This window comes from Mycetomoellerius zeteki, unplaced genomic scaffold (assembly GCF_001594055.1).
Source record: "Mycetomoellerius zeteki isolate Tzet28-1 unplaced genomic scaffold, Tzet1.0 scaffold35, whole genome shotgun sequence".
NCBI classification, from domain to species: Eukaryota; Metazoa; Arthropoda; class Insecta; order Hymenoptera; family Formicidae; genus Mycetomoellerius; species Mycetomoellerius zeteki.
In genome coordinates, this window is record NW_017257338.1 from 3,848,976 (window position 1) to 3,872,869 (window position 23,894).

The 23,894-nt window shown below is 32.1% G+C and overlaps 1 protein-coding gene across 1 annotated transcript in view; it reads right to left on the minus strand.

Annotated features, from left to right (window-relative positions):
* Window positions 1–23,775, minus strand: part of Nmdar2 (glutamate ionotropic receptor NMDA type subunit 2) — an 82,229-nt gene extending 58,454 nt beyond the window's left edge. The window contains exons 1-2 of the mRNA XM_018452830.1: window positions 23,294–23,775; window positions 20,202–20,373 (exon numbers count right to left, since the gene is read on the minus strand). Coding sequence (XP_018308332.1) covers window positions 20,202–20,373; window positions 23,294–23,584 — 463 coding nt within the window. The 5' untranslated portion in view covers window positions 23,585–23,775. The remainder of the gene's footprint in view (window positions 1–20,201; window positions 20,374–23,293) is intronic.
* Window positions 23,776–23,894: the final 119 nt, after the last annotated feature.

Genomic DNA, 23,894 nt, shown 5'->3' on the forward strand with positions numbered 1-23,894 from the left:
AGGTTGTTAACGCAGTAAAAGCTGTTCGTATAATCGAAGCTCGGGCTAAGTCATATTCAATAAACGAACTTTACATAGAAAAACTGCTTAGCTTATCATACTCTATTAGTATTAGTTAATAATTCGTTATAACGCTACAAATACATATTCCCAGGACAAAAAATAATATAATTATATAATATTAATTTACTTAGTTTAAATTAACTTATTCATTTGGAATTTATTTTATTTAAAGATTTATATTATATGTATATTTTAATTTTTTAAGAGATTTTATAGCTCTACTATAGGGATTATAAAATTGTATATTTCACAATAATTTTCTATTATTTTATAAAATTGGTCTAATGGTTTGAAAATATGACTACATTTAATATAATATATGAATAAATAAAGTGTAGCTTTTAATTTTATCTTTTTGAATCTAGATGTTTTCATTTTTATTTAATTTAAACATTTCTTTAGCCAACAAGTATTTTTATATTATCTGGAGAATTCCGTCAGATTTAATATGATCATCCTTCGATGAAAAGCAATTCTGGCTTAGCAGGGATTAATAATAAAACAGAAATAAACGTGCTCTGCATTTTATTCAAATATATTGGATGTTCGTATAAATGCAGGGCAGCGAATCGATATCTCGTGCAGCAGTAATGGATGCGATAACTAAAGAAACGTTGTAGGAGCATACTGCTAATAACCGTTTTGCACTGCGAATGAATGGTATGAATATTTGCTACTCTGAAATGCGATAAATCGACTCTATAATATATCACCAATCACAAGCGTAAGACTTGGTGAAAATACATGACGTTGACGTCACACATCCTGGTAAACAAAACATAATACTGTTTATTCGAGGAAGTGGAACCAAAAGACGAGAACCGAAAAATAAAACAAGATGACGAAGACAGTGAAGTAAAGAATATTTCATTCCATTTAGAATATTGACATGTTTATCTGATCTTATATTAGAGTTTAATCAATGCGGTCTCCGCTTAACGCCTCTTTAACACTAGAAGGACCGGATTTGACGATCCCTCTAGAAGGATCGTTAGAGCCAATTTGGCTCCAAGCACATTTTCTTTGTAAACAATAAATGGAAAGAAATGAAACGAATACAGATAATTATAATGAATGTTTTAACAATAGTATCACTAATTTCATTAATTTATTTTATTACAAAAAGCAATTATATTATAGTTTGAATTTCGCGAGGAGCCAAATTGGCTACCTCGGGTCTTCTAGTGTTAAACGATGTGCATTGGAAGGCTGCATTTGACATTTGCGTAAGAGTTGTAGTGGATGTAAGAGTGTAGAATTTCGTCGGTATTACGCAAACAGATGCATCCATTATCATCCTATGCATTCTCAGAGCTGTAGATAACTAATGGTTAACGGACCGATCGGATACCCATCGGGCAATAGAGGAATGTTAAAGGGCCTGTGCAGCCGTGCGTTTCAGAGTATTTAGCATTGTGTTGATTTTGATGGAACCGATTGACGGAATTAACTCGAGCGTAACGTGCTGATGCGTGGGGGCTGTTATACGAGTGCAAGAGAAATGGTAGTGAACGAGGTCCCGCGGGATGTGCACGAAGTTGAAAATTGTCCATTCAGATTGGTATAGCATGCATATTGTGATGCTTTGAGTACGAGCGATAAGTACGCCGTTCAAATTGGATATTTTCGCGAGTGGATCAGGTCATTGCAAAGCCAAACAGCGAGAATTACAATAACATAGTAAATACAGATTTTTCTGAAAAAAAGTATAAAAACATGTTAACTTAAATCGCATATTGAAATAAATATTTGAATGGTTAATTCTACGATTAAATATTATAAATATTAAACGGATTTCCTAGTATTAAAAGAATATAAAATCATATTTATAAGATGCATATTTATAAGATTTCTGTTATTTAAAATATTAAAAGTTAATGTAACAGGGAACTTAATTTTTTTAAAATTCAGATTTTGAATTAAAAAGAGAAGTCCGAAGAAAAAGTGAAGACATAGGATACTTATTGCGACACTTGAAACTTTAGGTATTTTTACTCTTCAGTTGTATGCCTTCAACAACATCCTGACACATCTTAATTAATGATATAAATAGACATAACAGAGAGTCCAAAGAAAACTTTTAAATAAATTACTCAATGTTATGAATAAAATAAGCGACATTCGAGACTTTGACTTGCAATTAGTCATATTCATCCGCATAATTAACGTCATCGATGATCCTTTTTTGAATCAATAGATATGTGGTACCTCTGTGAAGTCGCACAAAGGTGCGAACACGCGATCTACTTGACAGTGATCGATGTGGCAGTGGTGTCAGCTCGCGACATAATTATCCGCGCCGACCACGAAGATCCGTTTCTGCGGACGTGCCACGACGTTCCTCCGGAATCTGCGAGAGAGGAAAACGGAGACGAATACGCAGGGCGATGGAGAGTGGGATACTCTCCAGGATCGATCTTAGCTCTGAAGATGGAAATCAGGTCATTCTCGATCAAAATTGGACGCATCCACGCGTCGCACGATCTCCGTCGCATGAGGTGGAAGTTGCGCTGATACTCACGATCAATCTGCTTCGCACTGGTCGAAGGATATGTATTTATTTAAGTCACCGTGTTATTGGTCGTTCGATCATGCTGCAAATGAGGCGGCCTGAGTTATTGTCACTCGTCAGCTGTTTCGCTGCCGGGCTCAGCGCAATATATTTCTTCGGGCTCATTATAACGAAGTCTCGAGTTCGCCGAGTTCGCGTGAATTATCTATCTCGACGAGAGAAAGTTCGCCAACTGTGATGAAGTGCCACAATTCGTTACGGCTCCAAGAATCGCTACAACGGTACACGCGTCGGCACTTGGTCACGGAACAACCGAGACTGGTGGCGATCTTCGGGACAGCTGTTTAGATGATCGATCGACGTGTGAGCTACCCTCGCTATTCGGCAATAATCGGAAGATCCATCGGCGGCTTCCCACGCGGACCGTATCTCGCTCTTCGTCGTCGTATCGCTGACTACGGCACACTCGGCTTACTCCTTCTCACCTCCTCGCCACCCTCGCTGCTCACGTGACTAGGAAGTTTCACTGGCGCAGTGGAGACGCTTGGTTGATCCATGCGGTGTACGATCTTTCGATTCGCCAGAGCTCTTCCCGGGCACGTTGCGTGCTGAAAAACGGGCTCAACGATCGAGATCACTGAAGACCCTTCAACCCTTGAGGGTCTTCAAAAGACGAAAGGAAGTCCCAGCTGCTCAGTTGTACGAGAGCAATTGGAGTGCACAAAATGAGGGACGTAACGAATTGCCGGGATTGCGACACTCACTTCCTTCTTTGCTGTTTTGACACGTGCATCGTTGCGACGGATGCGGCTTTACGAAACTCTCCCATGACACGTGTATGTCCGAAGACGCGCACATCGAAGAAGAAATTTAGAGACGTAAACCCGATAAGTACGGCGCGAAAATGTAATAACAAAAAGAGAACACGAAAAAAATAAAAACAGAGCAAGATATAGGTATAGCTGGAAAGAACGAGAAAAAGAAAAGGGAAAAATATAAAGCGAAGAAGTAGAAGGAAGGTAGAAAACGAAGAAGGTGATGAAGAGGAGAGATACAGGAAAAAGGGACGGCTACCACCCCCGTAGCCTTCGATTTTCGGGAGGAAAGTGAAGGCCACAGACACCGCCCAGCCAACCGCCCGGGTGTGCCAACACGAAAAACCACCCCCGTGGTGTGTTCCACGGCGGATGGCCCGAGTACCACCATCGCGCATGTGCTCAGTCGCCATGGATACCGCGACAGATACGCGCTGACGGCGGCGGCGGTGGCGGTCCACGGTACTTTAAGGGTCACCAGGACTTTCACATACAATAAGTATGTCGAGGTTTAGAGCTATATATACGAAAAATGACGGATTTCTCTCATCTCCTTCGTGTCACCTTTGTTATATCAGTATTTTGCATTCCATTGTACTTAATAAAAGTACAGGATAGTTCTTGAATATTAATGCTATATGAAGAGGGTGGAAAGCAAGGGGTGAAGGGATAGGAAAACAATGCCGCAAGGGTGACACACGGTCTGCACTCTGCGGTTTAACGTGGGCGAGGCCAACGGATAGCGAGATTATTTATGATATCTATTTCTAATTCTATGACTCAATTCTGCTTAAGATTTATCAATTAATAATTACAATGAATAAATTGTGATTTTTATACTGATGAAACTTTTTTAAATCTAATAAGTATTTAAAACTAATTGTCTAAGTATCCTCAGATATTTATCAAATACGACATATGCAGCTGTATTAAAAGTGGAACATTATCTTTCAGAGATATGAAATAATGAAAAGAGATTTTGTAGTATCTCAAAATTCTGTTAAATCAGTAAAAAGTAGCATAATATTTGTGTAAATTGATTATTGCTGTAAATGTCTCTACATGTAGAATGTTTTTAAAAGTAGAAAAAGCCAAAGAATATATTAGTTTCACATCTAAAATTAAAGCTGATAATAAGAATGAATTATTTAAAAAATTTTAATTAATAATAATTATTGTATAATTAATAATATTAATATAATATAATAATATAATAATAAATTAATAATTATTGTTATTATATAATATAAATATTATTTTAAAGAGAAAACTGATTTATAAACAACTAAACACAGAGCATAATAAAATTCTCGCTTAATGAAATATGATTTGTATATTTCTCGAAAGTGGGTTTGCCTCTCCTTCAACTATTCGCCAGGGCTGTTCGCTCAGTGATGTAATAAGTAACCGTAAAATTACTGAGGTAGAGAAAACGTTACTGTGTGTGAGATGATGTTCTTCATGCGGAAACAAGCAATTATTACATCGGACAAAATCTGTGACACGAACGAGAAATTAGCATATCGTTATAACCATCCTACATTCACATGACGTAGGATATAATTAATAGAATGTAATTAATACAATTAATAATTTTAAAAAATGTTATCTGATTTTTTTTTATCGGGTTCAATTAAATGCTGCTATTAATTCATGTAAATACTTTTATATATGAAATTGAATATAATATACACTGAGAAAAATGGTCTGGTTGGATTAAATAGTAATTCTGGTGAAAAATGGACAAATCAGAATTTTCTGGCTTTCAAACAAAAATTCCGGTTATCTCAACTAGAATTGTAATAAATTTAACCAGAAAATTCTGATTTGTCCATTTTCAACCAGAAATTTTTTTCAGTGTATAAAACATCGCGTACGTAATCATTACATTAATATTGAAAATACATTGTCGATCTTTGTAATCGAATCAATCTTCATCAATAACGGGATACGAGATAATGGAATATGGCATCGGTAATCGATTAATATGGCTAATTGTATTCACACAGACTACGTAATTTCGCACGCAAGTGCACATTTCTATACTTCCTAAATGGAAAATGCCGCCGATCGATAGATTCTTATGAGACGTATCACAGGAACAAGACATCTACACACGCGAACATTCGTTCCTCTCCAGCAATCTCCTTTTAAAAACTTTCTCCCCTCAGAATATGCAAATGTAACCCAGGCAAGTAGGCGCTGGTAACCCGAACTCAATTCTCCTTTGTCGTAAGCGCACGTCCATTCTTATGTTAATGTAATAAGCATCGGCAGACGTATCAAAAGACATCGAAAGAAATTTGTTTGATACGCTCGACGGCGAGTTACTTAATAGAGCTGAAAGCATTTCATTAAAACGGTGAATAGAGAGATTTAAGATTGCTGCTCGATAAGATTTATATATATTGATTAAAAGTTCTATCGATTAAAAATCAAATTAAACTTGAAATTGAATATAATATTTATAATAACTTGAGATCTCAATTATCCAATAGCAATAAAGATGTAACACCCCTGGTGGAAATCTTCCTATCATTTTAGATGGGTATATATCCTTTTAAAATGGGCATATACCCATGAGTCATGGGCATTTTTGGAACTACCTATGAGGAGATTTCCACTAGGGACAACTTCGTATTTGTATATTTTAATGAAGTCATTGTATAAATTATAAAACAAGAAATAAAACATTCAATATCATGTATTGTAAATATCTGAAAGATCAAATTCAAATATTATTAAGGCTCTAAGAATGGTATTCATAATCCGTTCTTATTTTAAGATCATCTTAAGTATTGTCTTAATACAACTTCCTGATTGGTTCATGACATCTTAAGACTGTACTTAAGTCTACAGTGTACTATACTACAGTCTTAAATATAAGATCCGGCTATGAATATAAGATCCGGCATAAGTAAAGTTTAATCCTGCATGTCGATCAAGGAATGGTATTAATTTTAAATCAAATGATTTTATATTACAGCCTTATGTTACAGTGGTTATGGTAAATTATATTGTCTTGCAAAGTTCAAGAATTCCAATATTGTCGATTGGATAGATCCGATGCTCTATAAAATTTAATTACTATACAATTAAATTAATATTACACATACACACACACACACACACACACAATTTAACTCTCTAGAGCTGATGATGAATTGTGGAGCCACTCAAAAAAGTCTCTCTGTTAAAAATGTCAAACAATTTAATTTTTTTCATGTTACATCTGCAAATTTGGACTATTTTTGTAAAAATATATTTATTATTAAATAGTATTCATTCTTTGTTGTTTTAATTCCTTGAAATTAATTAGTGCCTTTTAATTAATATAAATTAAATGGATCTTACAAATCCAGTATGAGTAACTGTTGTAGATTTTAGCGTTAGCTTCGTAGGATTAGTACTATAGTATTACATTAATATTAGAATTAAATAGTATTACAACATATCTCAATTAATAATATTACAAATGTGACTTAATTAAATTTAACTTATATATATATAAGTATACATTTAAAAAACTTTGATACTCGTGAATTTAATGATATGCAACATTTTAGCTTCAAACATTGACTTAGAAATTTCATAATTGAAATGCATAGTATTTTAAAACTCGAGAGACTTTCGATCCGAGAATTCCAACGAATTGATGTATCTGCGGCAAATTCTAATTAAGTCCAACGTACGTGATCGTGTTACCACACAAAGTGAAAGAAGAGGGTACAGGATACGTAATTTTGTTTGGATTTATACTGAATAGAGAATAAGAGAGGTCGGTATCGTACGACGTTCTTTGTGCTATAATTAGGAACCTCGCTAAAGGTAAGTCTCGCTTGCGGTATGTTTTACTATCCCACGTGCGAAAGTAAAGTAATTATTTGAATGGATTTTGTCTGACTCAGTCAACCGAATACGTTGTACATGTCTCTATTAAAATATCACATAAAAGAGAAACGTGTCCGACGTGTCTTTTAGCAGTACGGTTATATATATCCTTTGAGTTCGTGAGATGTCATGTGAAAATTACAGGAAATTAAATAAGGGGAATAACATGAAAATTATATTAATATACGTTACAAAAATAGTTGTAAGTCATAAAGTTAAATTAGATATTATTAAATTAGTGTAAGACATTCTTGATTATAACGAATAAATTTCAATGACTTTATGATTAAATGGAAGTAATTATAACAATAATAGTCTATTATTCAACTATTTATATATGTATATAAGTATTAATTTAGCAATTATTCCACGAAGTTCCGGTTTCATGTTAGCGTTTGTTGTGTCATTTGTACGTATAAGTTTCAGTCAATCTCTACCGATTATTTATATTTCAATATGAATAGCATAAATAGCATACCCCAGAAATGTTCATTGTGAGATTTCTTCACGGAAAAAGCATTGAGATACCTCGAGAATAATCGACTTCACGATCCTGTCATACCTAGAAGGGTTGCAGGATTTTCGATGGAATTCAATATTGGAGTGAATTCGCATGTTATTAACGATCGTTCCAAATATTTGAAAAAATAAACAAGACAAATGTAATATAGTGGATGTAATAATATGTTGTTCATTATTTTGGATGATACGTACATGTATGTCTTCAAATTTATGTATGTCATTTATTCAAGTTTGTCTTCAACATTATACATATATGTGCAAATGCATAGCATAGACGTTCATAAACACAATGCAATACGCACACGCACACGCACACGCGCACACACACACACACACACACACACACACACACACACACACACAAACACGTGAAAATTGAATTCTGATGGAATAATTCGCTCGTTATGGTCGAGAGGTTCTCCACTGTTATTGCAGAATTAACAATTTCCGTGTAAAATAGCTAACTAGAGAGAAATAACAACTGTTAATCTTTTGCCGAAACAATTATTAAGGAAATCACTTCACAGTGATATTTAGTTCACGCTCAAATAATAATTGAAATATCGTATTATGAATACCATTTTATTTAAAACCAAATAATTCTATCTTCAAAATATATTTATGTAAAGTTTATAATGCGAAGAGTATAAGGATACCCTTTACCCCCAACTGTTTATCAATATCAAATTTATATACTTTTGCTACAAACTTTACGTAAAAGTTTCATGTGTTAATAAAAGTCATTCATTTATCTTTAATTACATTAACGCACTATTAAAATCATAAATTTAATATCTTTAAATTTGAAGTTCAGAAATTGTATACTGTTGTACATTCAGTAGGAAATATATACAGCTAAATACGTATATACTGACAAGAAAATATGTGAAAACTTTCCGCAAAGTATCGGATTCAACTTTCACGAAGTAAACTTTGGCGATAAATGTATCACGACAATTTCGTAAAATTGGTTGACGAAAGAAGCTTTTATTTCACGCTGATAAATTGAGGAGAAAGCATTGCGATATTAAATAACTGATTGTGATGACTTGCGTTGACGGAAATTTTAGTTTTATTAAAACGTAATTTAAACAGTATCATCATCAAAGATCGAATTTATAGAGACCTCCCGAGTAAGCAATGACATTAGGAAAGTGATCTCATACGAGAGCTCGCCTAAATAAACGTTCACTGCAGATACATTGGTTTCCTATCATGGATGGACAGGCCGGTACGAAGAGGTAGTGGCGGCAGTATATTGCATTACTTTGACTACATTTCCGCACTCTGGAATTCTACGAGAGTGGCAATAACAGTCGTCTTTGTGCGCGAGGGACCGTGATATTACACTGCAAACAGGAGGAACGAATATGAATAGCTTAAAGCACAGAGAATTTCCTAAGTGATTGTTTATTTGGTAATTACGGATGGAGAATTAACCGTTGAGTTTATTTAAACATTATTTGCTTAATATGACAAAAATAACATGTATACTGTTTAAATGCTCATTAAAATTAAGATAGCTAATTAACATCATGCTCTTGATATTTTAAGATTACAGTCAAATCTTGTTTAACATAAATATAAATATAAACATAAATAATAAATAATATAATAAAACTATTATATTACAATTATTATATTATTATATAAAATTGATAAAATCAAAAACTTAAACGCTTCCTTTTATTATGCGTACAGTCATCTGCGAAAGTATTGATGTCCATCGTGCTGTAATGGGATACGCAGACAATCCGACGTAACGATATCGACATCAAATATTCATAAGAGCGCTTCAAGCATGGCTCATATCGAATCACTGAAAACCATAACGCATATACTCGGCTTACGAGATTTCGCACTGAATCACTTTATTGAATGGCCTCTGCTACATGCCCAATCCACATGTATTCTCTCTGAGATTTTCTTTGTACGAACCATCCTCAATTCGATCGCCTTGTCCTGAACAATTTACTTTGTTGTACCGGTCACATGGTTGTATTTTTTTCCTTTCGCACCTTTTCCCGAATGTCACCCCGTGCTACAAAGCGTTCTTTCATTTCTTTTCACCTATGTGGAGAAAGACATGTAATACGCATCGGTATCAAGATGAGAATTGCCATAGAATATTGCCTTTGCGTCCCTTTCATCTTCGAACCAAATAACATGTGCTCCAAGCATGACCTACTTTGGCATCCTTTCCATTTGTTTCTCCGTTTATTTGTTCTTCTAAGAAAGAACAGACTTTTATAAAACAAACTCTTAGCTTTGACGTTCACTCGTTTTCAATACGCGAAGATATCATATTTCCATATATATTTACCGTTACGCTATTTTTTACATAAATTATATGTTACATAATTTAACCCTTCAGAGTTACTATAATCAATATGCAGTAATTAACTGTGGAAACGTGAAATTATTTGCAGCATCCTATAATTAAAAGATCAACTTTATAGGAAATAATTTATATTCGGTGCCATATCGATTTCTGTTTTATAATATGTTGGCAACTGATTTTATAACATCGTGCGTTTCGTCAATTTCAAATTTGTTACGATATGTCGTACATTTAATATAGCATGAATCAATTCGTTACAATGTGTTCGCACAAGTTTGATCAGCAAGTAAAAAACACAAATTCAAACGTGTTCGACCTCGAATACTGATTGCATCCTGATATTACCCTGTTGCATCCTTCATACGTTGATGGGATATATTGGTGCAATTTCCTTTGACCATTTGTCCCGACGTGTATGAAATGTGTTCATTTCCAACGTGAATTTCACTGCAGCTACGCTAATTTTTTTTCGCGTCCAGTAAATGATTTTATCTACCTTTTAATTAAAATAGCTTTAATTAAAATATTTATAAGTATTTAATTAATGTAAAAGAATCTCCAAATCATACAAAGTCCATAAAATTATATGTAAAGAAATTTCCGCTATTATTGCTTTTGTTTTAAAAATATCATAATCAGATATTCCAGAAATTAATTCAAAATTTTTATCCATCCAAATTTTTATCCAATTTAACACTTCATCTGGATAAATTCCTCACACAGTTATTCGGAATTATCTTATGGATTCATTCGTCTGCGAATGAATCATAACACCGCAATATCTCGCTGAAGCTACCCTGGGGTTTATTTATTGGAAGAAAAGAATTGATGCTGATTGAAATAACAATGCATCCTTCGAAAGAGAAAGGAAAAATTCCTTCGTGCAGCTATCAATCAGATTTTTTGATAAGCAAAACTTGATTATTAAGAATGGGCCGTAGAGAAGCATCGCGAGATCGTTGAAAAGCTTCATTAGTGGTTCGACCTGATTTCCCTCTCTTTTATTGAGTGACGAACGACTTCGTCGGGAGAGAATCCTGTGTATTGAGTAGTTCGTCCAAATGACGCATTCGACAGACCTATCGGACAACGACAAGATTGATTAAATGTTCTTAGCGAAGAGATGGCATCGGAAACGAAATCTAGAATCGTATCGATATGTGCGGAGGAGTTCATTGCGATAGTAGCGTCTGATTATAGTGTAGGTACGATTGAAACTTCTACTTGATGGACGATCCAAAATGGCAAGTGCTACCATGATTGATTCACTTTGTCGGAAATGGGAAAAAGGTCGTATTACTTTATTTGCAGTAAACGAAATTGCCTCAAGCGGATAACATTTTATATTATTTAAAAATATGTGTACCTATGTTCATATTTGTGTGTGTATACATGAGTATAAATACATTATACAGAATGATTCAGACTAGCCGGAGAAGCCGGCATATATGTACTGTTAAGTATTTGTTGTACAAAAATTACGATTTAATCGATAATATAGACGGCTTTAGGATCCTCTTAACTGTTGTGATTATTGAAAAATGGCTACAGGAGGTTCTGATTCAGTTTTTCATAAACATATAAGTACGTACTGGTCTGGATCACCCTGATATGTGTAAAACGTATACAATCTTTTCAAAATATTGTCATATGAATAGAATACAGAACAAAAATGAACGAAAATTATCTATTATAACGAAATTTTTAGGAATTTCTGCTTTGAAAAATTTAGCCTTAAAAATTCTTACCAACAATTTTTCTAACTATTCTCAAGAATAGTAAGATAATTCGATAGTAAGATATCTTTCGAGAAAAGAGAGATAAAATTGGTCGACGCAGTGGGAATAGGAAATTTCTACTAGTAACTACACTCAAGTAATAGGTTTCTTTTTATTCTTCTGATCAAGAAATGCATTGTGTTACGTTCTCCGGTTACTCCTTCGATTTCACACAATTTTAGTAGTTATTTTTTCAAGAAACACTCCGAGTGTTCACATTGAAGAAACTATTTTGAGATTTTAGGTCAAACGTCCATTGTTAATAGATGGGTATCATCTTGTTTTTATATCGGATAACCTGGGGTCCATTGACATTTCCATTACTTCTCATTCAAAGTTCAATGATTCTGCCTTACAACTCAATAACAGTAAAGAACTAATGACAAAGAGCATTTATCAATAGGTATTAAAAAGTAATTAATTTTCTTTACTTTCCTTCGAATATAAGACTTCACAAATCACAAGTTAAGCCTTTAAAAACAGAATTATTAAGAATTATATATTAATAATTAAAAAAATTTATTATAATTTTTGCATTACAAAAATCACAAATTGTATTAAGAATTTTAGAAAGAAGTATTGTGATAGTTTGTGTTACCCTTGATTTTATCTTTCTACGTAAACCAATAGAAAAAAGATTGTTACGACGGAACATCGCCAAAAGCATCGTTCTATCCAGACACGTCCACGAGAAAGAGGAAGAAGAAAAAGGATTAAGCTTGAGGAACTAAAAGTCTGAGCCCCAAATTACTAATCGATGACGCACACCAATCTGAACTTCGTATTGGAGCGCACGATGTAGCTACATCAATCTGTGGAATAGCCCGCGATAAGGGGATGTCGTTTGTTGAAATGGCTCGAACTTGCCATAGAAAGGTCAGCGCAGTCTTTGTGCGAATGTCGTCGGTAAATCTATGACAAAATCGATCGATTGATCGCGAAGTTATCCCGAGACGGTAAAATTCACACAAGGTGACAATTTAAAGATCGCATAAAGCTTGATTGGTGAAAACGACTTTTTTCGTAGCTATATTCTCTGCCGATTCGCAAACAGCAAAAATCTCCTTCAAAGGACGAAAAATGTGTGTATTAAGCAGAGAAAATTGGCCTTTGCATGAAATGTAGCTTTAATTTTATAAGAGCTTAATTATCTACTAAATGAGACCTGTCACATGCACTTTCTGTAATAAATATAATAATTTTCCTAATAGCGTTTTAAAAAAGTAATTTTTAAAAATAACTAAAATTGAGACTTCACTATATGTTTCTATATACAATTTAATAATCACAATTGATATAAATTGCAATTGTATGCAATTACATACAAAATACTAAGTTAAATAAATTAATGAAATGAAGTTGAAACTTCTCGATGTATCAAAACATGAGGAAATTAATGATATTATTTGTATCAATTTAAGTCGCATATATTTTTAAATATATGAAAAAATGTAAAAATATCTATTCAATCGTTATTCATTAAATATATCTTTTTATTTTGACACGCAGTTTTCGAATGTAATATTATATTTCTTTTGGATTAATATATTCTACATTCTGATATGTGTAGCATATATAACTTTTCATTTTTAAAATATTAATTTTTATTTTTTAATTAATGAATAATAATTTTGCGAGATTTCTCTTGTTTTTATATAAAATTGAACAAAAGTTGTTAAGTCGTTATGTGTAAAGGAAACGTTTTACAATTCGCAAAAATATTTTATATTATATTATTTGTTAGAATACCGTTATTATCCTCCCCTTTTACTCCTTCTGTCAATCCATTTCTCAATGCAATGATGTCGGGTAAAAGATTCTTAATAAGGACAAAGGAACGCTAAAGCAAATAATTCAAAAGCTCTTCGATCGACGTTTCAAACGGTATGCCAAGCATTTGTAACACGCCGCTTCATACTATAGTATTCTGATTCCGGTAAATAGATCAGATGTCGAGTAATTGCTCAGAAACTTCACAGCAACTAAATAGTTGCAGCTATTTATATAAGGTACGTTGCAAAATGTGTAGAAAAAGATAATGAAGAAAGTGCACAGATGTGTATAGAAAAAGGATGGTCAATAAAAAGCGTTACATAGAGTTTATTTAATATTTAAATTATTATAATTTTAAGTATTGTTTAGAAAAATTGTGAATATGTAAACATATATGTATATTTTTAAAAATATTTTTGCGTCTAATACCGTGATATGCGTAAAATATGTATATGTCACTATGTTTATAGACGCAAAAGATATTTTAATACATTATTTCGTATGTACAAAAGCTATTTAATAAACTCTAAAACAAAATTAATTATCCACATATTTCATGAAATATTTCGAGGAAACTAAGTCTATGTGCGACAGACTTTGCCGATGATTGAAGTAAATGCAAGTAAATAACGGAGATGTCACGAACGGTAAATTGGCCTGATATTAATTGCTCGGAAATCTTGATCGCTAAGTTTCGTCGTATGACGTAAATTAAGATATAAAATATAGATTTAGGAGTAAATATTATACGCCAAATAATTTAAAATAAACGTTTTTATGAAGTAATCAAAATAAGAGCCAAATAAACTAAATAAGAACTAAAAAGCTAAAGAATATAACAATTAATACTCATAAGAAAATGTATCTTTCAAAATATTGCTATGTATGTGTGTGTGTGTATATATTTAACTAATTAAATATGTCTATAAAGTTTAGATTTTAATAAAAGACCTTTCATCTATTATTGTTCTTTCTCCTTTCGACATTTGTCTTTTAAAAGTTGCAATACAAACAAAATTATATGTCGTAAGGAAGGTGTGATCAACAAATTGAAACTACTTCCAATAGCTAAGGAAAGGTGAGAGACATATAAATCAGCACACTTCGATTGCGTAACAATGAAATCGAGAAAAAAAAGAGAGCAAGAAGAAGATACGACAGGAAAAATGATCGGTCTAACTCACTTGTACTTTGTATAACTTTCCAAAATGTAGCTTCTGAACACTTTTCAGATTGTATCTTGATTTTCTATTTCAAGACGGTCGATATTTTCGTGAAAGTTTTGCATTTTGCGACTACGCAAAATGTTTTGAACACTTCTCTAAATCTTCTTCACAAATTACTATTTATATTCAAAATACTCAGACCAGATAAATTTCAACGTAAAATAGCATAATTTTGTACTCTATGATAAATTGCATTTTTCTTTTCACTCTAATGCTTAAAAAAATCAACAAGTAATTATTATTGAACACTGCTATTAATAAAAGTTCTTATATCTTTGCTCTTATATAAAGTTTCTAATTATCTTTTGTTGATAAAATTTATATATATAAATATATATATAGTGTGAAACAAGGTATATAACATAATATTGTGAGTTTAACTTTGGGAAATTAAAAGACTATCTGGAAGACTATCTCTACTTATCTCTACTTTTATCGCTACTTATTTCTTGATCACGGATTGTTGGAGTTAAAACAAAATATTGGTTCATTCTCATTACTTCTTCTCTGATATCGTTTTATATATCTATATATATTATATTATTAAGATTATATACTTTATATCAGTCATGTAACAACAAAGAAATACATCAAATCAAATGGACGTTTTAAAGTTTTTGTCTTTCAGATAATATATTTAATCGTATTCAGATAATACATTTAATTCTAATAGATCTTTTAATTGCGATTCAAAATTTTTGATAAAATTGTAGCTAAAATGTTTTTACATACAATACCCCTCTGTTTTATATTAAGATTTCAAACTAATTAAATAGATCGGTAAACAAAAAAAGAAATAGAATTAAAATTAAAGAGACACTCCCATGTTTACATCTCCAAGCTTCTAATTTCTAATTAAATCAATTGATCCGACATCAATTAGTACAGCTAAGCGTTCGATTTAACTTGGGCTTACGTACAGCCGACTCAAATTAACTTAGAAATTGCACAATGCTGTTTCAAAATTTTCATTCAATCTAACTCTACACGTTACTTTGTAATTATACAACAAAATGATAAATTATTTTATACAGAAACAACGCTGAAATTTGTGTAATAAATTTTATGTAAACACATTCTTATTTTGCAAAACTTACATTGCCATAGAGACAAGCGCGGAGCATCTCGGAGCATTTCTAAAGTGAAAATTACTATTATTTAGATTTTTCTATTTTTTTATTTTATCATATTATTTGTAAAATTATATTGAACTTTAGTAGCCCATTCAAATAAGACTGAATTGAATTCAATCATTTCTTATTTGAATAATTTTATTAAAAGTTTTCAATAAAATATTAATTAATATATTGAACCGACGGAAGTTATGACTAGCTGTTGTTATTTAGATGTTATAATTAAGTCGTTTCTCAAAATCCACGTGTAAAAACGTTCCGTCATTTTTCGTTAGATGGCGGCAGCTTGCAAGCTCTCTCTCTCTCTCTCTCTCTTTCTCTCTCTGCGAAAGCTCGCTCTTATCCATACTGCCGGATCGAACATAGCGATTAACAAGATTTTAAATAATCGATGAAGCTCCAACTCAATCATGCATTGCCGGTATTATCGAGTCACCGATAAAATTGAGTGGATCACTTTGCCTGATGGAGAACAGAGCGCTCTCTCAAGGCATGACGCGACCTCCTTTAGTGACGCCAGCTGGAATTACCGATGGATTTTCACGCAACGATGCTGGCACAAACCTAGCTTTATAGCCGTCGATATGCGAGTAATTCAAAAACTACACCAACAATCGCGAAGCTCATATAAACTTTTTTCATTGTCAATATACATGAAATCATATCTTAAAAGTTTCATACAATTTTTCTCTTTCTTTCTCTATTTCTTTATATTTTATGAATCTTAAAAGAATCTGAAGAATAAGAAGTTATGTATTCAAAGAAAGTTTTATATATGCTTGTACCTATCGTTAGCTTCAATTCTCGACATGCTATAATCTTGCATTATTCATACATATAATCCGTTCGACGTTCACGTTCATATCCTAACTCATCTGCAATTTGATTTAATAATGCAAATTTTTTTGCAGTGTATTATGCAATTTTTTGTATCGTATATGCAATTTTTTGCCTTATCTCCACTTCATTTTCTTCATAATGAGAGTTTGTCCATGTACTGGGTTTACATATTATAAGTATGTATACATATATATATATATATATATATACACCGAATCGTAGTTTCTTTTTGACATGTCAATTATGGATCAACGTTAACCATTTCCATTTTTAACAAACGCGACTGTATAGGAAAGTTATCGTGTATATCGAAATTGCCCTCGCAATATCGAAAGCACGGATATCGATCGTGACTGCTGGCGTTGACCCGCGATTTACTCTACACATGTCAGCCGTTGCGGTGTCTGCGTTTAACCGCAATGTTCAATTTGCCCTCCAGCCGAACCGTTTCCGGTTTTCGGCAAGCAGTCGCTACTTCCCCAATAGTTATCGCAGTTGTGCTATTAGAAGTGTCTCATAAGGTCACAGAAAACTGCTGAAAAGCTGCGAAAAAATTTTCGCGTAATTTTCAAAAGAAATAAAAAAAGTATGATTTTATATAGCTTATAGATCATTATAGATTAAAAATGACTGTAATATTCATTTCTATTATTTCCGATTTAAAGTAAAAAATATAAAGGTATATCACAAAATTTTTCTTACGTTTTTATGTTTTATTATCTACGTTACAAAAATCTATGAAATTTCTAAATAAACTAATTAAAAATCTACGAATTTGTAAATATTTTGAATCAGAGACTTGTAAATTCTTAAATCATAAATATAAGTTATCAATTTTTATTCGTTCTAAAAAGGTACCTTCCAAACGAAGCTTCTAAAATAATCCGCAGAATTCGCAAAACAAAACGCTTTTTTGAAAAACAAGAATTATTTACAAAGTTTCAGCTTACATTACGTGGCATTCTTCATATTACTTGCTCTATTCTTGCTGTACCAGAATGTTTAAAATTTTCCTGCAGCACGGAAATTTAATGGACCGACAAATGATGGTGCTGTGTTACTAAGTGATTGTCATTACTCATTTAAGATTTCCGGCAGTAGTACGACCATTTGTCGGCCAATGTATTCATTCAGGAAGTGTGTGAGGTGATGACGGAACGTGGTACGTGGCAATGGGTGGTGTGACGTGTGATGATGTGTGAGCAAGCAGCGCCTGGCTGACATCCAGCTTTTCCAACGTGATTTACATGGCAGAACTGCGCCCGACGTCTCTTTTTCTTTCGACGGAGCGCGGCAGCATGAAAACATCCCATTTCAGCCCAATTCCGATTTTTCATAAATTTAATGCGCTCCAGATAGTTTCCGCCATCACCAATAGAATTTTTAGAAAAAATTGAACGTCACACATGCTCATAGTCATTTACCGAATCTAATATATTATAAACTTAAAAAATGTTCAAAAAAGATTTAAAAATTTTACGGTCTATTACGAAATGATTAAAAGGAACGGTGCATAACAATATTTTTAGACACGTTTCTATTTTAACGTTTAAGCATTTTATAAATATGAAATATATAAAGTATGGATAATATGATATGCAAAAAGTAAACTGCATACATAATTATTTTAAAAATTACACCAAGTCAAATATATATTATATATATTAAATGCAAATACAAATATTTATTTTTATATTTATTTATATAAAGCTTTATGGATTTTTATATATTTTTAAATTTGAAAAGTTATATAAAAAGTAACTTTCTTTTTCACATTTTACTAATGTACCGATAACAGATAAGGTCAGGATTAAATAGTAATTAATACTTTCTCATGCTTTCGAAACTTTCCTCTTTAATTAATATTTGCGTCGGTTCAATATAATTCTCATTCTGAATTAATTTAATATGAAGCTGTTACTGCAGGTCAGCATGTGCAAATTGTAGAACGGATGTATTTTATGCACTTTCATCCATCAAAACCCACAATGATCAAAATGCTTGTACTTCATTTCAATCCACTTTATGTTTTATGAAATTGACACAAAGTTTCCGATGTTAAAATATTCAGTGCAAATATCAATGTTATGAATTTTCAACAAAAGAATAAAAATTATACCATAATATAAATTCATTTCTATGGCAATTTGTTAAAATTATAAATACCGACTGTGTGTATGTGTAAATATATTTATATATATAATACATACAAAATTTTTTCGTCTATTCATTAATTATTTTTACATTGCATCAGACATGAATTTTAAATTAAGGTTATATTATCCTGCATGTTACTTTAACACTTGGCTTCCTAATTATTTCGCATTACTCGGCATTTTCTACGTTGCTGTAATAGGTACTGTAATGCAGCAAAGATAAAAAAAAATACAAAATAAATTTCTATTTCGTGTAAAACAGAAATTCATTCTTTAGTCACGTTAGAACTATAAATTATAATCTTTATTCAGTGTATAAGCTTTGCGAAGAAGTAATTACATAAATCGTCAAAAGGATAAATCCAAGTCATTTTACATTTCTGCTTTGCATTCGTTTGACAACAGAGAATCTCTTTATCGCAAGACTAAAGTGCTGATTTGTATCCAGTGGGCACAAAGAACGGTACTAGTGAAAGGAGTACAGTCCAACGTTCAGATTTTGTTTGATAAAGACCAAGCCCCATAAAAGCCTCCAATGTCTTTAAAGAAATGGGTTCGTATTGATCTGAGACTTTCTGTTCTCTTTATGAACCTGCTACGATTCCGAAAAGTCTCATCATTTGCCATTTCGCAAGTAAATCTTTCCCATCGCAAAGATAAAAAGTTAATAATCGTCGAGACCTTTTTTATCATTCGAAATTCTCTTTAAAACGTTTTATAATCTTCTCACTTGCAAATCAACAAATTTAATGTACGACTTATATTATGCTTTTCATAAAATTAAGCACTAAATATTTGCATACCAAATTTGTTAGTAAGAACTGAGAATAAAAGTTCCAGAATTTTTGTATGTATTATTCATGTAGTAGGAAGAATGCAGATTTTTTTTCATACATATATTGCATTTCCAATGCAAAAATGTCACAACTGCATTTCACAAAAAATTGAACACCGACTGTATATATTAAAAATTAAAATACAAATATATATTTTAAGAACACTGTTAATTTGTTAATTTTGTTTTACTTAATTTTATATAATGTAAAATACCTCTGTTAATATATTTACATATAATGTACGGTGTGATAGAATGTGTAATAATAGCAATATATGGCAAATAATGCTATCAATCAAGCGAGATTAATACTCACCAGTTGGGCTAGGTGTAAGTTCCTTCATCGCTATCTTGACATGAAGATCATATCGCTGGAAAAGCCCCAGCCTTGGACCTCTCGTACTTCTCTGCAGCGTGTTAATAGCGGTAGTGACTGCTCTGGTGTACTCTCTCACGCCGAAGGATTTGTACGGTACCATCATGCCCACCTGTTACACAAATATGATGGAGGAAATATGAAATTTTAGTAAGGCACCTGTTAGGCTGTCTTACAGACGTACATCATGCGTTTTCGGATGGTGCGGAAACGAACAACGTCCGTCAGGTGATAAATCATTCTTGCTCCATCAAATGGTGAGAAAGATCGTCAACAGGTTGTACAAAACGATATTTCGCCAAGTTTCGACCAAGAACGTGGCAGTTGACACGGCCGCTACGTTACAAATGACCCGAGTTTAGCAACGAGTGTTATTCTACAATATATATTCACTCGTGACATGTATGATTGCGTTGGAAAATACATTCATTACGTACATGTTATATAATTTTAATTTATCATTATTATTGTTACGTTATGTTGGATATTTTATAATTCTTCTCTTTACTGAATTTTCCTCAATTTATGATAATTTAATATTCAACCAAATTGGACTGTATTATTTTGTTATTTACTTGTTTAATGACAATAAATATTGACTGATCTCATAATCTCAATGATAAATTATTTTTTATTCATACTCTTCGCATCAAAGAATTTGTATAATATATCATATTCGTTTGTTACATAAATATAAAAGAGAAAATACAATATATAATTTCGAACTAATCAAATTAGATTTTCCTCTATGTCAATTCGTGCACTTTTTCTCTTCTAAAGTTACATTTTCTTTTTAAATAAAATGTAAAATACTTAATAATGTCGTGATAGTGGAAATTTTAAACATGTTCTTATCGAAAAGAGTAATTCTTTCAAATATAGATATAAAAATTGCTCCATTATAAAACTAGAATCTACTTAAAACACAATATATCAATGATAGATATATATATTAAGATATTTAAATAAGAATAAGATATTTAAATTTAAAGAGAATTCTGAATTAATACAATATTAGGAATATATATAGATTACGTATTTATATCTAAAAATAAGAAAAAGTAGGTACGTTGTGACTTTTAATAGATCGTATAGTTTTGTCATTATATTATCAAACTATTTAATTGGGCGATCAATATTTCTTTTGTTCAATGTCTTATATGATTTGTAAATTGTGATGTCGATATGTAATTATTTAGCTTAATAACGCTTCTTAAGTATTAACGACAGACCATTACAATTTTTACTTATCACCAATGCACCGCATCACGATCGACAATGCATTAAGCGCTCAAAGCGATCAGAAAAGTGCAGCAAGGGGCATCTTGTTCACTTTATTACCACAAGAATGGACTGGCGCGCACCTGTTGCATAAATCGATCGATGAGAATGAATACCTACGTGTAGGCTTAGACTGGACAACGGCTTACGTTTCGGCCTATCAATAATGCTTTTTAGCAAAAGACCGATTACTTCAAAGTAGAGTCCTTTAAGGAAAGCGTTTTATTATTTTTCTATAACGATCAAGATTTTGGTTTTTAGCACAATATCTTTCTATAATTTTAAGATGTATAATACAATCATAGAAGATTTCGATTTAATATAAAATTTTCAATCTGTAAGCGCGCGCAAAAAAAAATACTAGATCTTCCATTATCAATATTATTCAGTTTATTTGAAAATAAAATAATTTTATTTAACTAAAATTTTATTTAAAAATATTTAACAAATATTAATATGGTTTCCTAGACATACAAAATATATTAGTATTACTTTTATTAATAATTTGTACACATCTGCGATAGATGAAAATATTCTAAAAAAATCTATAATTTTTAATTCTTTATTTCAAGCTTTTAAAGATTTAAAAACATTTTCTATAGAAATATTTTCATTCATAAAATTATCGCCTCTTGTGACATTAAATCGATAAAAATTATATTATAATAAGTTTCTCTCAAATATCGTTTGAATAACGGATTTAATTCGGAGAAGTGACGTATTCCATCGATTGGTAACGAATCGCACCACTAACCGTATATTTATCGACTTTAATTATGCACTCTGTTCCGAAGTACAGACGGTACTTGTGCTACAATCAGTGTATTAAATGGAGACGAGAATCTATAAATTGACTCGTTATAGATCGACACGGATTTGAAAAATCGAGAAAAAATTCATAAATTCATTGAAAATGAGTGGTTTCCTGGAAATTTCAACTCGGTTAAGTTCAAATAATAATGAGGTAACTATCTCCGAATAATGTGAGTTATTAACTCGATGAATTCATTAACATTCATTAAAGGTGATTATCTCCACGTCGAATATTCCCAAAACGTTAAAAACTTTTCGTCAACTGCATTTAAATGAAGCTGACAGCTAGAAGAGTATAATTTGTGCAAAAAATATGACTTAATTAAATACCTAAATTGTAAAATATTTTATCTAAAGAATATATAATTGATTATCCATTAATAGGAGGAAAAGAGAAAAGAATTATATGATAAATTGGTTATTATAAAAATTACAAAAATTCACAAAGAAAGGTTTGTGCAAGTCATAACAGATATATCGTATAGTCTCTATATCTTTTTTTATAATATTAAAAATTAAATACACTTTCTTTTAATAGTTGACGGATAATTTTAATTACACACACACACACACACATACACATACATACATATATTATATCTTTTGATTAAAGTAAAAGTGTTTCTAATAATATAGAATTTATTGAGTACTAAATAATATATTTATTTTTCGATATAATGCTTTGCAGCTTAATAAATTTTTCTTAACAAAACAAGTTTTCGCATTTTGTCAATAAAACATTCGTACGACTTTTTCTCAGTCTATCCTCGAAAATACACTTTTTCAATTGAAACACAATAAATTCATATTATAAATATACTTTAAATTTTTTATATCAAGGATACGAAATGTTTTCATTTGGAAGAAACATTTCGGCTTTAATAAATGATGGATTCGAGATTTTTTTTACCAAGTCTATTTCAGAAAAAAGTCATTACCTTGAGATCGGTGATGTTATAATTATTCCCCACAGAAGATTGCGGTGTAAAACGCGTAGGAGTAGTCGTGGTGGTTGTGGTAGTCGGAAATGATCGCTGTCTCGTTGAATTCGATAGTCTACTTCCTTCACCGATACGAACTGCTGAATTGCCTCTACCCACGTTTACGCCCTTGGAAACCGTTCCCCTGTTTCCGATTTTGATGCCTCCTTCTCTAATAGTGTTACCCGGTGGACTACCTAGCACCAACAACGGTGACATCACCAACGAGAGGATCCACGCAGTCCTCATGGCGCGGAATTTGTTGCTCGAAGCGATGACCGTTTTTGTCACGAGACGGCGATCTGTCGACGATTGATTCAATCGTGTACCGCTTCTTCGTGCTATCTTGACACTGCGCTTCCATTCAAAATACCGGCAAATTCTTTAGCGTCGCGACGACGCAATGCAATTGCATGCACGCGCATTTCTGCTGTCGTAATGTCGTCTCATCGCGATCTGATGCGCCTGAAATACAAATTTAAAATTTGTTAATATCAAATAAGTAATGATTCAAGTATAGAAATCACGAAAAAGTTAAAAAAAAGTTTTGTTAATCTTG